Here is a 15,830-nt window from a genome sequence, read left to right as displayed (position 1 = left end):
TTGAATGAGTTCTATGAGCTTGGCCAGGAAATTTCCTCAACAAAAGAAAACATACTGAAAATAACAGTACGGAGCTCCTAAAGTCCCAAAAGATGAGAATTTGTATTTTGTATGCATACGTTATTATAATGTACTTGTGCGCACAGGATAATTACTGGTTCAGGCAACATCATAACTTGTATGCACAAGATGAAAAAGATACCGATCATTTTTCGGGACTTTACAGCATTGACATTGATTTGGTTTTATTAATTATGAAGCACTTTGTGTAACAACAGAAACAAAGTTCATTAAATCAATTATTGAATTTCTAATATATGTCTTGGTTATGTGGACTATTGTTAATGGAAGGACAATTAGTCTTCTTTTATATATGTGAGGGGTTAAGCTGTGGTTGACCGTAATGTCGGCTGACTCTTAATTAAGTGTGTCAGCTGTATGGATCTAATTGGAGAAGCCAGAGTTCGAGACCACTCTTTACAGTTATTAAAATCATGTGTAATTGGCCTAAAGACTGAGGCTAATTATGTAGCTTTTCCCTTTACAGCAATTTCTTAGCTCAAAAAGGAAGTCAGCACTTCTTATCTTCTATCTTCGTGTCAAAGGAGTGTTGCTCTTCATAGGAGAATATTCCTCCTGGTTACCTCTGGAAGGCAGCAAAGCTAAATGAGTGTAAATGGCCGAAAAATTGCAAAACAGGAAGCAGAAGAAGAAACACGAGAGAGTGAGGATGACGAGGAAGAAGGCGAACAAGGACAAGGAAGACCTCAGAAGTTGCATGTAATTAAAGTCACAAGTTGCCATGCATACTTCAGTGTGGTAGAAGGGAAGTGTCCTGGCGCTGTTGCTATCACTGTCCCGCTCCGCTTTGGCCCATTGACCGCTGCTGTTCGCGCATTAAGCTGTAACTAAACAGTTAGTGAGGACACTTAAGCGTTTCCAAAGTCCTTGATGAATCCGCGTGAGGGTCTTCTCTAAATTTGTAGTTCAAATGAGTCGACTGCACAACAGCAACAAGTTTAAAATGTATTGCACGGACGAGTAAGAAAACACCATGGCAGACAGAAGGACTTTGAATGTTGTGATCTTGGGTTTGGGATTTTTGTTCATTTTCACCGCCTTCACCACCTGTGGGAACATCGAAGTAAGTTACACCTCACTTCCAAACTGTTCCTTATAACGTCAGTCATATGTTGTTGTTGTTGTTGTTGTTGTTGTGTATAGACGCTTATTTTCAGAAAGCCTGCACAAAACACTGGAATTTGATTTGAAGGCTATTTTCTCAATGGACGGAACAGATTTCCTGTCCCTCCGTTCTGTAAAACGCATCAATTCCGATTTTACACACGTCTCTGTCATGTGCAATTAGACACATTTCACCCGACACAAAATCTTTTTATTTTAATTCAATTCAATTCAATTCCATTTTTCAATTCAATTTTATTTATAGTGCCAAATTCTAAGAAAAGTCATCTCAGGACACTTCACAGACTATGTATAGACCACACTCTGTGACTTATGTATGATTTACATAGACCCAACAATTGGTCTACTAGGGTAGGCCTAGGGAATTTGTACTGTTATCCTGAATAATTACTAAATGTCTGTATGCAGAGAACAATAAGCCATATTGCTTTTAGTTTTTTATGAGGCTAAAACTTTTAATAGAAAAAGAATAAATCCCAACAGCAGACACATGGCACGCAGCCAATTGGAGCTGAATGTCAGGCGCACCTCGTGGTTCTAATTGTCTTCAGTGGTCAATATAATTATCAAACCGGATGAATAACTTGATGATACAGCTAAACCATCTTTCACGGGATCCCCCCCCCTTCATTTTGATCTCAATACACACCTGTGAGGTTTTCTGAGCCAGGAAGGTAAAGTGGGGCCAAGTAGATTCATAAGGTGAAAACAATACCAGCATCACTGTGGCAGCTGGTAGGTAGACTCATTTTGTTCAGTCTAACACTCTACTTTCATCTTATTTTGCAGCAAACTGTAGTGAAAACCCTGCAGAATGACACTTTCACTGGGAGTGGGTACCATAGGTAGGACTGGCAGGCTCGCCATCAGCTCAGGGTGGAGAAAAAGCATGTTCATTTTAACAAACAGTTACATTTTAAAAGGAAAACTTGAATACTAACTCTAATTGCCTCCTTCACAGTCTTGGGATCATCTATGGGGTCTTTTCGTTCTCCAATTTACTTGCACCGACAGTCGTCACAGTAATTGGACCAAAAATTACCATGTTTTTAAGTGGCCTACTTTACAGGTAAACATTGTTTATGCATTAGATGTTGACAACGATGCTGAATCTCAAACATGTTGCTCATTATTGTTCTACATGTTTTCTGTCTAGTGGGTACATTGCTGTGTTCATCATCCTGTCAACATGGTCCTTTTACTTGACGTCTATACTGATCGGCATGGGAGCAGCCTGTAAGTTCCTCTACTAGACATGCAATTATTTTCACATTTGGTTGGAGTAATGTTAAAGCTACGACTGTAATGTTTACACCAGCATGTAGATTATAATCAAGACGGTGATCTGGGCAAAATGGCCAGTATCTTCTGTTCTGGTACAGGTCCTTTTTATATCTCGATATATTATCGCAATTCAATAAATAAATAAATCTACATGACATAAACACATGATAAAGACTGTTGTATAGTCCTGTATGAGTTAGATACTTGGCAAATGAAAAGTAGTGAGTATTTTATCAATTTTTTGTGCAAAATGAACATAACATGCAAGAAAAGGAACTATAAGATTAAAGTCAATTATGATAAATCATCACATTCGCCCAGCACTTTAAGGGAAAATTGGAGCAAACTACAGGCATTTAAGATAATTCCCCTTTTGTTTAAGATGTTATCATTTTCAACTACTTTCCCTTAAGATGCAAACCTGAACCCTGCGTTATAACACTAAGAAATAGATTTTATTTATATTAACATTACTCATGTTTACTCTAATTTACTAATACAGCTTCTTACAGTAGGGTTGCAACTAACGATTATTGTCATTATCGATTTATTTGAGGGTTATTGTTTTGTCCATAAAAGACTACCAGATATGACAAAGAAGAGCATCAAATCCCCGTGCGCATAAATACATGAATTTGGTTCCTGTTGTTTTTTTTGTTGCAGCCTATTCAATCTTAGTTTCTGTGTTGCACGTATTGTTTAATCATGCATGCATGGATTATCATGACTGGGATGTGTTGATGCAGTGTAAACAGAATATCTCAAATTAGACCATAAATGTGTTCGGAGCTGTTTCTGTAAATAGTGTGCAGCATTTCGAGCTTGCTCACAGATGTTAGTGAAAATACTGAGAAAGCAGCCCTCTGCTGAGTATTTACTGGGAAAATGAAGAAAAATGATTTGGGGCTGTTTTTAATGTGGCCTATAATCATTGCGGTGTGATGAATTTTTATCATGTCCCAGGGCTACTGTGTGGTTAGATGCATTACTTACCAAGACAGAAAGATAATTTTTCACTTCATGTGGGCAATTAAATGACCTCTCTTTCTCACTTCATTCATTTGGATTTTTCTTTTGCGTGAAGCACTTTGTAATTGTGTGATTTTAAAGGCTCTGTATAACTAAAGCTTTACTTTCTTCCCTACAGTGCTCTGGACAGCTCAAGGACAGTTTCTGGTGGAAAACTCAGAGGCTTCCACGATCAACAGGAACACAGGGATGTTCTGGGCTCTCCTACAGTGCAGGTATGTAGCTACGGACACTACAGTCTATTCAGTGGTAATAGCTGCAACCCAGATACCATTACCTCCATGCATTACTGAATTTAAACCTAATGCTTGGATTATACTGTATTTGATTCTCCGAAAATGACTTAACTACAGTGAATTAAATATTCATTATTTCAAGTTTTAGTTTATTGTCATATACGTTATAGACTAAAACTGTACATTCAGAAGGCAATGAAATACATCTGCCCTGGCTCTCTAAGCCCTTATAACTATAATAGATATCCAAAAATAATAAAAACAACTAGAATCCAGCAAGAAATCCTAAAATATAAATGATTTGAGAATCTAAAAATCGTCTAATTTGCTTCCCTAACCAACCCAAGGTTATTAAAGTACTCTGCATTATATTATTTCTTCCTATCATTACATTAATTGCATAAAACATAATTCATCACCAGGTTTTTCATGTTTCTTTTCCGCTTTTTGTTTGATGCAACTTTTCCAGTTGATCAAAGATATAGTTACAGTGCAGCAGCCACACTACAGACAGGTCTGTATTTTTAGCCCGACAGGATATTACTGTATGATTTACTTTAGAATACATTTAATAAATCACGTTGCAAATTGCCATATTTGTCAGCGAGTCATTAGTTTCTCTACGAAATATAAAACATAACTCTTTAAAGAGAGTTCTGCAAGGGGGGAGTTTTGGCCTTTTCATCTCTTGTATTCAGCCCACTGCTCTTGCACACTGGCTTGGACAACTAATTTGTATTTGTTAAAATATGTAAATTGAATTAGTATAACAATTACACTGGCTGTCACCTGCTCCAAAGCTCACAATAGGGCAATGCTAATTTGACTTTGCAGTGGTGATCCCTGCCACAGTAAACTTATGAATCAGTTTTTCACAGACTTACAGAATGCAGTTACTGTTATCTTTTATTAATTCTCCCCTGTTATCCCTCACTGAGGCTTTGGGACAGACTAATTGCTCATCTGCATTTTTTGTAGTTTAGGCGAAACGTAATTAAAGACTTAAATAGATCACAGCATTTTATAGGACTGCCTGGTTCATTATGAAAGGCAACTAAACAGATTATAAAAAGAAAATAAGAAAGAAGCATCATCAAAGGCACAAATGCAGAATATTGCATTTAAAAAGTCAACCGTTCATCCCAAAAAGAAAAAAGAAAAAAATTGTTTGATTGTTCTGTCCATCAAACATAATTTCCCAGATGACATTTCAGATAGCACTGTATGGTTTTTGTATTACACTGATTGTCCTAATGGGATCACTTTAGTTAAAGGTCAAAATTTGAAGCTGTGAAATTTCCACATTCCTCCACCAGATGTTTGATTCACATGAAACTTGTACACAAAGAATTGCACAGAGGGCATTAGGATTCAAATGTTTGAATTGACTCAGACTGTATCAAATATGGATGTAGACTGAAGCTACTTTCACACTGCAGGTCTTAATGCTCGATTTCGATGTATTGCTCGAATCCAATTTTTTTTTGTTTGGCTGTTCAAATTCCGTTTTTAAATGTGGCCTGTTTACGTATTGTCGTGTGAACAGCTCATACTCCTGAAGTGACACGCATGCGCAGTTGATCATTGAAGACATCACACCACAACGTTGTTAACGGCAGCAAAAATGGCAATGGCGACCGGTATTGTAGCACTTTATGGCTTAATGCTAAAAACAGTGTGTGGCAAATACTAATGAGGTCAAAACTTCACGATCCCTCCACTGGCCGCCTGCTTCATTGCTGTCCTCCGTGTTTGTTTTGATTCAGTTCCTGGCTGGTGTCTCAAAGTTGTCCCAAAGGGATAACCACAAAATCACAATAGTGATAGATGGCAAAGGGGGAGAACACAAAACTGAATAGAGCCACCACAGGCTTCCTTAAGGAAATAAAGCACTAAGATAATAAACTCAACCACTGCTGCCAAGCAGCTCACAAAACCAAAATTGTCCAGGAGACCTAGAATACACAAAACTAAAGGCAAAGGCTGCTCGGGAGACCTTCGATAAAGAAAAAGGCTGGAGACACAACAAACTCTCCAGCACCCCTACTATACACTAGAAAACAGGCAATGGAAAACAAATAAACACTTGACAACAGGGAGAAGTTCTCATGACCTCTGATGGTGAGACGAAAAGTCAGCACAGTATATGAAGTCTCCCCACACCTGGGCTTAATCAGCGCCAATCAGTGCCACACACACCTGATTGCAGTCAGTTGATTCACTCACCACTCTCACTGAGCCAAAAGATCGAGAGTACTCACTTAAAGGCTATGTTCACACTGCAGTTACAAGTGACCTGAATGCGATTTTTTCACTCATACGTGACCCATATCTGATTTGCTTTTGACAGTGTGAACAGCACAAGTCGCATAGAATCTGACATTTTCAAACCAGAATTAGGCCACTTTTAAATGTGGTGCTGAATCAGATACATATCACATTTTTTTGAATGCGACTGCAATCTGAACTGCCAGGTCACATTTAATGAGACTTTGACTGCACTGTTTTGTAAATGAAGGACAAATAAAGTTGATTAACAAAAAAAAGTGTGCCACAGGAAGAGATCAAAACAAACATGGAGGACGGCAGTGAAGCAGCGGGCCAGTGGAGACATAGTGACGTTTTTATTAAATTTGCAGGCTGCCACCACACTCAGCATTAAACCAGAAAGTTCTACAATGCACGTTGCCGTTGCCATGTTCGCTTCCGTAAACACTGTTGTGGCGTGATGTCATCAATGATCAACTGCGCATGCAGGTCACTTCAGGAGCATAAGTTGTTCACACAGCAATCCATAGACAGGCCACATTTAAAGACATAATATGAACAGCCAAACAAAAAAATGGGAAATGTGCATTGAGACCTGCTTGTGAACGTAGCCATAGAGACCAAAACTGTTTTTTTGTACCAGACTGTAAAGATGTTTATTTCTGCTGTAAAGATGGGAGTCTGTGGGGATTGACGTTTTTCACTTCTTTATTGTCTTCATTTTCCTTGACTTGAAATCTCAGACCTTATTGCTCCAATTATGACAAACTTATGAGGAATGCTTTATCTGGTCCCTAATCGGTCCAAGAGGTGACTGCATCATTTGCTGGGAACAAAATGTAACTTTGTTCCAGAGTTTTATAGTAGGAGCTGTTCTGGGCATCCAAATCATATCACAAGATCTTCATTCTAACATCCCATGATGCAGAGCTAATTCTGTCTGCTGATTTAAACCATGTATGGTTTAAAGCTCCAGCCAGAACAGCTGCTAAATGGTTATTGAGGTGGAATTGTTAAGTGAAATTTCCCCTGGTTTAAAAAGGTGTTAATGAAGCAAAGAAAGATGGAGTATTAAAAATAATCTCATGAAAAAAAAGAAGTGTCAATGTTGAAATCTGTCATTTACTCACTTGATGTATGTATTTGACCTTATTTACAGCATGTTATTTGGCAACCTTTACATTTATTTTGACTGGAATGGGAGAACAGAGATACCAGGTAAGGGGCTAAACTTGAGTAAGTACTGTTGTGACTATAATAGCAAAATCTAGCATGATGATGAGAGCAAAATACCAAGAGGATTATATGAGTGATTGCTTATTCTGAATATGCTGCAAGCTTAATGTTGTTAATATATCTTGTGTATTTTAATTAAGAGGCTTATTTTAATCTTCCTCTCCCAGACAGCAGCAGGAGAACCATTTTTCTGTCCCTGTTGGTCACCTCCGTACTCGGCACACTCAGCTTCCTGGTGTTGAGAAAGAGCCGCCATGAAGAGGAGATGCTCTCCGAAGAGGAAGGGCAGTCGCTGCTCTCAACTCGTGTGATGTAAATGAATGTCCTTTAGATAATTACACCTGTTCACTGTAGTCAAAATCACTCAGAATATATAAAAATGTCTGAATCACTACTGAGAGGGTGCGGATCTCAAGTGATGAATAACAAGTGAAACAATAGACTGTTTTATGCAACATAAACAAATATATTAGAGTGAACCTGAGAAAAAAGTTGTTCATTTATGTTTCATCCTGTTAAAAAAATATATATATATTTTCCAAATAACACACCTTGAATAACCACTACAGTTCTGCAGTCTTAAATCACTCTTGTCCTTCACTCAAATGGCCGGCCATTTTTCTGCAGATCATTGCAATTTCAGTGAACGTCCAGCCCAATCATTGCACTTTATACAAGTAGGGTGCAATCAGGCCGATTTGAGACTTTCTCTTTGAGAGTGACAGCAGTAAAGACGCCAAGTTCTCCAGGCACGACCCTTAACGTTATTTACATTTTTGTGACTTGAATCCGAAGAACGATCGATTCAAATCATGGGATGAAAGAAATGTGAAAAATATTGCTGGCATCAAAGACCACCGAAAGTCATGGAAATAGTACCTGGCCCTGATACAAGGGTATGTATAGGACATTTCAACAAAAGGAAAATCAGCTGCAGTTGGTAGATTATATAGAAATATTGTTAGTGTGCTAACTCTGGACCAGACATATTCTCTAATCCTGTTGGTGTCTGTGTTGTGGCAGCAGTTTGTGTTTAGAAATTGTTTCCAGTATCTCCTAGATGCAGGTATTTCAGTGTGATCGTGTGCATGATTCCAACAGCATAACAAAGAATCCCATAGGGAGCAAACATTAACTTTGAAAAGCACTTTTTTAAACAGTGTGTCGGGATTTTCAGGAATCCCTGTGATCTTTACGCAGCTCAAGTGTCGTGGGTTTGTGAATCATTTCACCGCTTGAAGGAAGTTCTATTATTATTTGTGTGTGCCATTTACTTCTATTGATAAATGACAGCTTTGTCAAAGTTTAAATTGATTTATTTTCTCTTGTTTAGGTATAAGCACAGAGCCAACACTGCCATACAGGATGCCAAGTCAGAATTCAGTAAGTTTAATTAAAATAAAATATATGTATAAAAAAAGTTTAAAATGTAAAATAAATATACTGTATGCAATTCACACAGTATATATAGGAGCTGCTCAGAGCTGCTGGGGAAATTTCAAATAAATTGTGGGTGCTGGGCAGACATTTCCATAATGTTCCTGGGAAACAATACAATATTTGTGAAATAATATTAAAAAAAAGCAGTTTGATGTCCATTTGTGAAACAGTATGCATATGTATTGTACCTTCTTTTAGCATGAGTTATGTTGATTTCCTTGTATACTACCTGCTAAAAGTATATACTATGATGATTAGTATGAACAGTAGCATGCAGTATGGATTTGAGACACGGTTTAATACTCTACAGCTTATCTAGTAGCTCTTAGTGTTAGCATAATAAAATGTGCCCATTAGCACAACACTTACAGCTCAGGGATGATGGGAAATATCTTATGTTTTGGAAGTATTTAATCATACACTTAACAGTAGATGTTGACATATTTCACTGGGTAAGTGAATCTGCAGATGACACTAACTAAAAAGTCAGTAGGATCTCCCTCTGGGGACCATGAATGTTTTGAAAAATATTGTCGAGATACTGTATTTCAGCTGCTAGATGATGTGTTTTCTGCCTTACAGGGTACATTTGTATCAGGGGTTTTTCACAGCTCAGTAAAAGGCACTCAAGACAGTACAGAAATGTTTATCTTTTTCTCTCGCTACTGTTTTTCGCTTACTGGCCATGACCTTTAGTTCTCTACACTTCACTGCTATTAGTCTGAAACTAGTAGCCACTCACAGGCAGTTTTCGCTATTCTTCAAATAGAAATTTCTTTCATGTGGATCTGGAGAGTACATAGAAACTGCCTGATTAAGATCTCCCGGGCGCTCTCTCTCTCTCTCTCTCTCTCTCTCTCTCTCTCTCTCTCTCTCTCTCTCTCTCTCTCTCTCTCTCTCTCTCTCTCTCTCTCTCTCTCTCTCTCTCTCTCTCTCTCTCTCTCTCTCTCTCTGAAGTTGTTTGGATGATCAGATTGCTCTTCTCTTTGTCTTGTGTACTGGTAGACTTGTGTACACCAGTGTCGGCTTTATCGGAGATGCACACAAATTCATGTCAAGAGAGGGCATACATAAACAAACCTAGTGGGATTTCTTCTTTAAAAATTGGAATTCACCTAACCTCCAGGCTGAAAATTGCTCTTGGGTGTTCTTTTCCCCCTTGCATTTAAATGTGACTTTTTGGCTTATTGAGACGGAATGTTTTCCCATCTTTTCCCTGCATTGAACTGAAATTGTCAGAGGGTAATGGGGCCTCGGCGTCTGCATTTTTATCGGAGCTCAATGCTCATGAAAAAGCTATGTAAGTGTTAGGCATATAATATGTATTTATTAGCAATTCAAATCAGTGTATTGTGTGTCCTCCCGTTCAGAAACCATCCTGCAACTTCTGAAGACTAAAACTATACTTCTCCTGAGTCCCTGCATGGCATACAGCGGTAAGTCGCGCAGAGAATGGATTAATGTAATAAATATTTAAATCTCCAGTGGAGGCCCGCGGCTACAGCATGCCTATTTTGTTTTGCAGGCCTGGAGCTATGTTTCTACAGCGGAGTGTATGGAACGTGTATCGCAGCAACTACACAGTTTGGAGAGGCAGCTAAAGGCTTGATTGGGATCTCTGGGATTGTGGTAGGCATTGGAGAAATTGTGGGTGAGTTTATATTTCTTCAGAGCTTGCTGGGGTGATTGAAAGTCACTGGAGGTCACTGAATTCATAAATTCGCTCTCTCTCATCAGGCGGAGGCTTGTTTGGATTGCTGTGCAAGAACAATCGCTTCAGACGGACCTCTGTGGTGTTTCTTGGAATGGTTGTCCATTTCGTTGCCGTCTATTTGATCTTCCTCAACATCCCAGATGATGCCCCCATCGTCTTTAATACAACCACCCAAAACAAACCATATCTCACACCAAGGTAGGTGTTTTTTTTTTTAACAATAACAGAAGGTGAATGTGGAAGGCCGGTTAGAATTCTGCATTGTTTTAATAAGAGCTATATTTCCTCTCTCAGCGTATCCATTGCCCTGCTGTGCAGCTTCCTACTTGGACTCGGTGACAGTTGTTTCAACACACAGCTCTACAGCATATTAGGCTGTGTTTATGCTGAACAAAGCACGCCTGCTTTTGCCATCTTTAAATTCATCCAGGTAATCCAAAGTTGCCAATTCTCAGACATTGTTAGCAGAGCTGAGCCAAGATGGGTTAAATTGTTGCCTTGTCAAGTATGAAATAAATTCACCTGAAGCCCCATTAAAAAGGGAAAGAACAAGACCCCCCCACACACCTCTTAATCTCCCCTTTGTGTTTGCTGAAAAATCTCTAACAAGAAAAAAAAATGTTTTTTGTCTGTTACTGCCTTCTTCTGTGCCCTATCAATCATTTTCCCTGCGTTCTTTGAGGGAAAAGTCGGAAACATTAAATAAATTCAATTCAAAACTATTTTACATTCTTAATAATACAAAACTACCCATGTCTGTCCAGACATAACATATGTAGTGAAGACCTTTGAGGAATTGAATAAAGGTATTAGATGTATTTTTTGGCGAGAAGTGGATGCTTCACACACACCCTCAGCCTGCTGCCACAGAAGAGCTATACAATCACCACAGTTTCATGGTAAGTGTCAGCAATTTAGTATCCAACCAAATGTCTCTCCTTCTGTTCCTGAGTTATGGTGTGGAATCGTGGACAGAAGCATTATGATATCACAGTAAAGTTGATCTGACCTTTTCCATATAAAATCACTTCATCGTTCTATCCTGTTGGACATTTGTGTGAAACGTTTCTTGAGTTATGGCCAAATGGAATGTACGAACGGACATAACATAATGCCTCCGCTGGAGTGAAGAACTATCAGCAATATACTTTTTAAAAAACACACTGAAATGATTTTGACTACAGAAAGGGATGACTTAATGGGATTTCAGTGGCACCTGAACACAACATTGATTTAAAGTATATTAGAGCAAATACTTCAATAATAACAAGCGTGTTACTACCATGGGTCTTAGATCATAAACCAACACAAACAAACAAAGTTCAATTATAAAACTAACATTACACAGTAACGCTCTTGCCACTGAACATGGATATTGTCCCTCGCCTATTGAAAATCTAAAATCTGTCTCTCCTTTGTCAGTCTGTTTCTGCAGCCACAGCGTTCTTCTACAGCGGTTACCTCCTGTTGAAGTGGCAGCTACTGCTGATGGTCATCCTGGGCTTCGCAGGAACACTGTGCTTCTTCGTGGTGGAGAGGATGGAGAACTTCTCTGTTGATTTGCAGGAATATTAGAAAGAAGGCATTTCTGTATCAGCATTGATCGTTTTGTGGAAGGAACTACTGCCTTCAGAAAAACAATCCTTTGTATTTTATTTTATAAATTCATAAAATCTCTTTTTATTATAATGCACTGTAGGTCATGTGCATTTGGATAACATTCAAACTCAAAATATGAAAGTGAATTGTTGCCACAACTGAAACCAATTTGCCTTAAGGAAACGTTTGAAAAGCATTACAAGGTTGTCAATCAGCCTGAATTGTACCTTGCACTATCTACTTTACTAACCCCACAAAGTATCGTCATTAATCATTAACATTTTTATTCTACTGCATGGTCTTACTGTTGGATTTTAAAAGTAACCACTCATCTTATCTCATACTTATGTGCATTGCTTCTAACTCAGGTTTGTTACTAAAGGCAGTGTCATATAAAACTGTAACTTTTAAAGAATGATGAGAAAATATTGCAATATTGTTCCCAGAAAAAGGTTACCTAATTCATTCCTGACAATCATTGTTGTTCTTTAACTTTATTTGTAAATGTTGCATATTATCAGTGTTTTGCCCCCAATTTTGTGAATCTGTTGAATAAAGTGTTTTTTCAGATTTAAAGATTATCAGGTTTACACTTGTATTTTGGGTTTCTATTTGAACATATTGACATGCTTTGATGTAGAAAATACATTATTTTTGAGTGGTCAGCAATTCCAGGTCTTCTCCATCTGCGCTCAACGTGTCTCTGCACCGCCATCGCTGTATTATAAAAAAAAAAAAACACATGGAAATTACAATATGGTACCTTTAATCGAAGATAATGAGCAAAAGTATTCACTGTATTATGTAACATTTTTTAATAAAGACGTAGTCCATATGGAGTCTAGATGAACTAACATAAAAGGTTAGATCTATATTAATGTAGAGCAGTGGTGTCCCTTATTGATTAAGTAGCTTTTGACCTGTAAATCAGACAAATTACCCACACTTGAATTTTAATGCTCCTTTACTGAACCGAGAACAGGGAAATACCTGGAACTGTTCTTATTTGCATTAGCCTGTGTCTACATGGATTGGGGGATTTACTCACAGTAGCATAACCAATGTACGTCAAGGTCATTGCTCTACAAAAACAAGATACATTTACGGCTTTTAATCCTAATTTGCCAGCTATATTTGAAAATCCATGAGGCCATTAATCAAAAGAGGAGCAGGAGGAGGGGTTGTCTAGGTGGAAGAGAAAGGGTTATAAGGCCCAGAGGTCCCCTATTACTTCACTGGTAATTGAGTATTGATTACAGTATAATGAGAGTAAGCAGTTTTGTGCAATCTTAAGTTAATTGTGCCACATACTTGACAACAGCAGAGCGCTGATGGGCTAAGTGAAGTACGCAGCATTTACTCACAGAATTAAACTCTGGCGGTTTCATATTATTGGTTTAGATAACCTCTTAAAGGAAAGTAACTAGGTTTGGGTCTATTACCTGAACACTTGCGATGCCTAATGCATCCACAGAACATGTAATAAATAAGCCGATAAAAACGTTAAACTTGGATCTGCAGTGCTATCATGGAAGCTGAAGAATAGGTTGCAACATATAGTTTAAGTGGCCAGTAAAATCATTGGTGTTAAACTGTCGGTCTCATATCTCCGGTAAGAGAGCAATTTCTAAGGATTGAGATATTTGTGGGAAATATTTGAGCTCCTACCCTTGGCCCAGTAGCGTCCTGTTGCATTGACTTCCAAAGGCCAGGTCTAACAGGCTGAAAGAGTCCCTTATCTTTCAGGCCACCAAACTGCTGAAAGCTCACAGTGACCCAACTAATGGTTAGTTTCCAATTTAACTACTGGGGGAACGATGATGATGGTTTTAGCGATGGCATACTCTAGGATTCCTGTTGATGTATTCATGCTTTTTAGTGTTTTTTGTGTGTTTGTGTGCCTATTCTGTGCGTTTACCTGGCTGCAAGAGGTATTTTCCCTTGGGGGTAGTAATAAGAGCTAAAGTTGAAGCTGTCAAGATAGGCAAACCTATTAACTACGAATCATTTTATATGCGTTTATTGCATGTACAAACACAGATTCAATCAATTTCAATCACAGAGCCACTCCTCATGAAGTTATTTAAGGCAAGACACTGAAGGCAAATACCTTTTTTGGGCTATTTTGCTTCCATAACACGCCATTTCAGATTTGTGGAAAGAAAACAACCAAACTATACACGTTTAGGGTTTATATTTTCTACACTTCGTCAATTTGTATATGTTTATTTCCCCTAAATTAGCACTGGATAATGCCTCCTTTGCATATTTTAACATCTCCAAAACCTTGTGAAACAAAAAAATTATTATCTTAATGAAATGATCAACTGGGGAAGTTTCATGGCGCTATCTATTAGTTAAAATATTTTCATTCCTATCTAGATTCTGAAGGTTTTTACAGCGGGCTTTGTTCATATATCATTCATAGGCTGACTTATATAACTGTTTATCCCTAAAACATGGGAAAAATGCATTTTTTTTTTAATGACTGTAGACAGTATTTTATTAGAGATATCCACATTTTCCTTCTGTAAAAAACCTTTGACTAACATAACACCATTAACCAAGAATGTTGAATCTATCTAATGTTCAAATTTGCGCTAATGAAGAAGATCATGCCTCATTTGCATATTAAAACACATAATTTCAGATAACGTGTCATACAGAAAATATTGTCCTAATGTTAGTAATCACCTGGGAATGTTCATGGTAATATCTATTAGTAACAATTTTTACCTGATTTTATGTTTTACCATCCAAGTTTTGTCTTAGCCACTTTCTCGTGTACTGTAGTTTCCTTGTTCATACTCAAAACTTTCCCTAATTTCATCAGAAAATGAATTGCATTCCATTTTCTTGGGCTTTCCAAAAGACCCCACACAGCTCTACACTTTCTCCTCTCAAGTAATCTGCCCCACACAGCCTTGATTTCCCAGAACACTTGACTCTTCACTGACTGTGAATTTGGTTAAAAAGCAGATCAAATGTGTACATCAGTGCTGATCTCATTCATTTTGTCACATCCTCACATTCTCGTGGTTCTAATTAGAGGGCTTGATTGAAACGGACCTACGGGATACATGACTGGGGCTTGTCAGAGGTCTGAAATATGAAATGAAGTGCTGGTGTCTTTGTAGTCAGCTGTAGTGTTTTTGGTGCTCGACAAGACTTGTACTGTCAGGCTACTTACCAAATGAGACAGTTTTAATTTCAAAGTCTGTTTGTGCCTTGGGGATTAATTCATTTCATTTATGAATTTTCATCTGTGACCTGCCTGATTGCCTCCGACTGTCAGTTTAACCAGAGAGCCGTGTTTATTACCACATTTTTGTACCTGTAGCTCACTCAGTTATTAAATTTGAAGACTTGCCTCATTTCCATGAATTATGGAAATCATACATCTGAGAATAGTTGTAGGAATGTGGTTGAGAACACAATTTAATATGCCAATTTGAATAGAGGAACATATCCTATCAAATTAGATGACTAACAACTCTCCGTAATTATATGCAGGATGAAATGAGCACAAACAGTTTTAACTGCTCATTTGTTTTGTTTTTTTCCCCGCTGTTAGCTTTCTGCACAATAGATAGTGTTGCAATCATCTGCAGCACAATTAAGCTAATCATTCAGCAGTGTGTGTTCATTGTTTGCGGATCAAAGGTTTGTGTGATCAGTGGTTGTCCTAAGATTTATGAAAATTAGCCTGGGATTAGTTTAAAACTGCAAATTGACCCCCCCCCCCCCCACAAAAAACAAGCTGAACTCCAATTTTACTCTACATAAATAACTTTATTTTTGTACAATGGATCTGTTAG

At 38.0% G+C, this 15,830-nt stretch overlaps 1 protein-coding gene across 2 annotated transcripts; it reads left to right on the top strand.

Moving 5' to 3' along the window:
• The first annotated feature begins 740 nt into the window (after nucleotides 1-740).
• On the top strand, nucleotides 741-12,538 carry LOC310960058 (UNC93-like protein MFSD11). 2 transcript variants are annotated; one of them, XM_083931656.1, is made up of 13 exons: nucleotides 741-1,144; nucleotides 1,996-2,051; nucleotides 2,168-2,275; nucleotides 2,363-2,442; nucleotides 3,638-3,734; nucleotides 7,183-7,241; nucleotides 7,427-7,571; nucleotides 8,593-8,642; nucleotides 10,070-10,135; nucleotides 10,225-10,350; nucleotides 10,437-10,611; nucleotides 10,708-10,843; nucleotides 11,836-12,538. In XM_083931656.1, exons 1-13 carry the CDS (start codon nucleotides 1,055-1,057, stop codon nucleotides 11,986-11,988), a joined length of 1,341 nt encoding a protein of 446 aa, XP_083787782.1. In that variant the 5' UTR covers nucleotides 741-1,054; the 3' UTR covers nucleotides 11,989-12,538. The 2 variants fall into 2 exon arrangements, with proteins under 2 accessions (XP_083787782.1, XP_083787783.1); XM_083931657.1 differs by having other exon boundaries at nucleotides 1,996-2,082.
• Nucleotides 12,539-15,830: the final 3,292 nt, after the last annotated feature.

This window comes from Echiichthys vipera (assembly GCF_963691815.1).
Source record: "Echiichthys vipera genome assembly, chromosome: 17".
In the NCBI taxonomy this organism is placed as follows: Eukaryota; Metazoa; Chordata; class Actinopteri; order Perciformes; family Trachinidae; genus Echiichthys; species Echiichthys vipera.
This window is presented reverse-complemented; position numbering and strand designations above follow the sequence as displayed.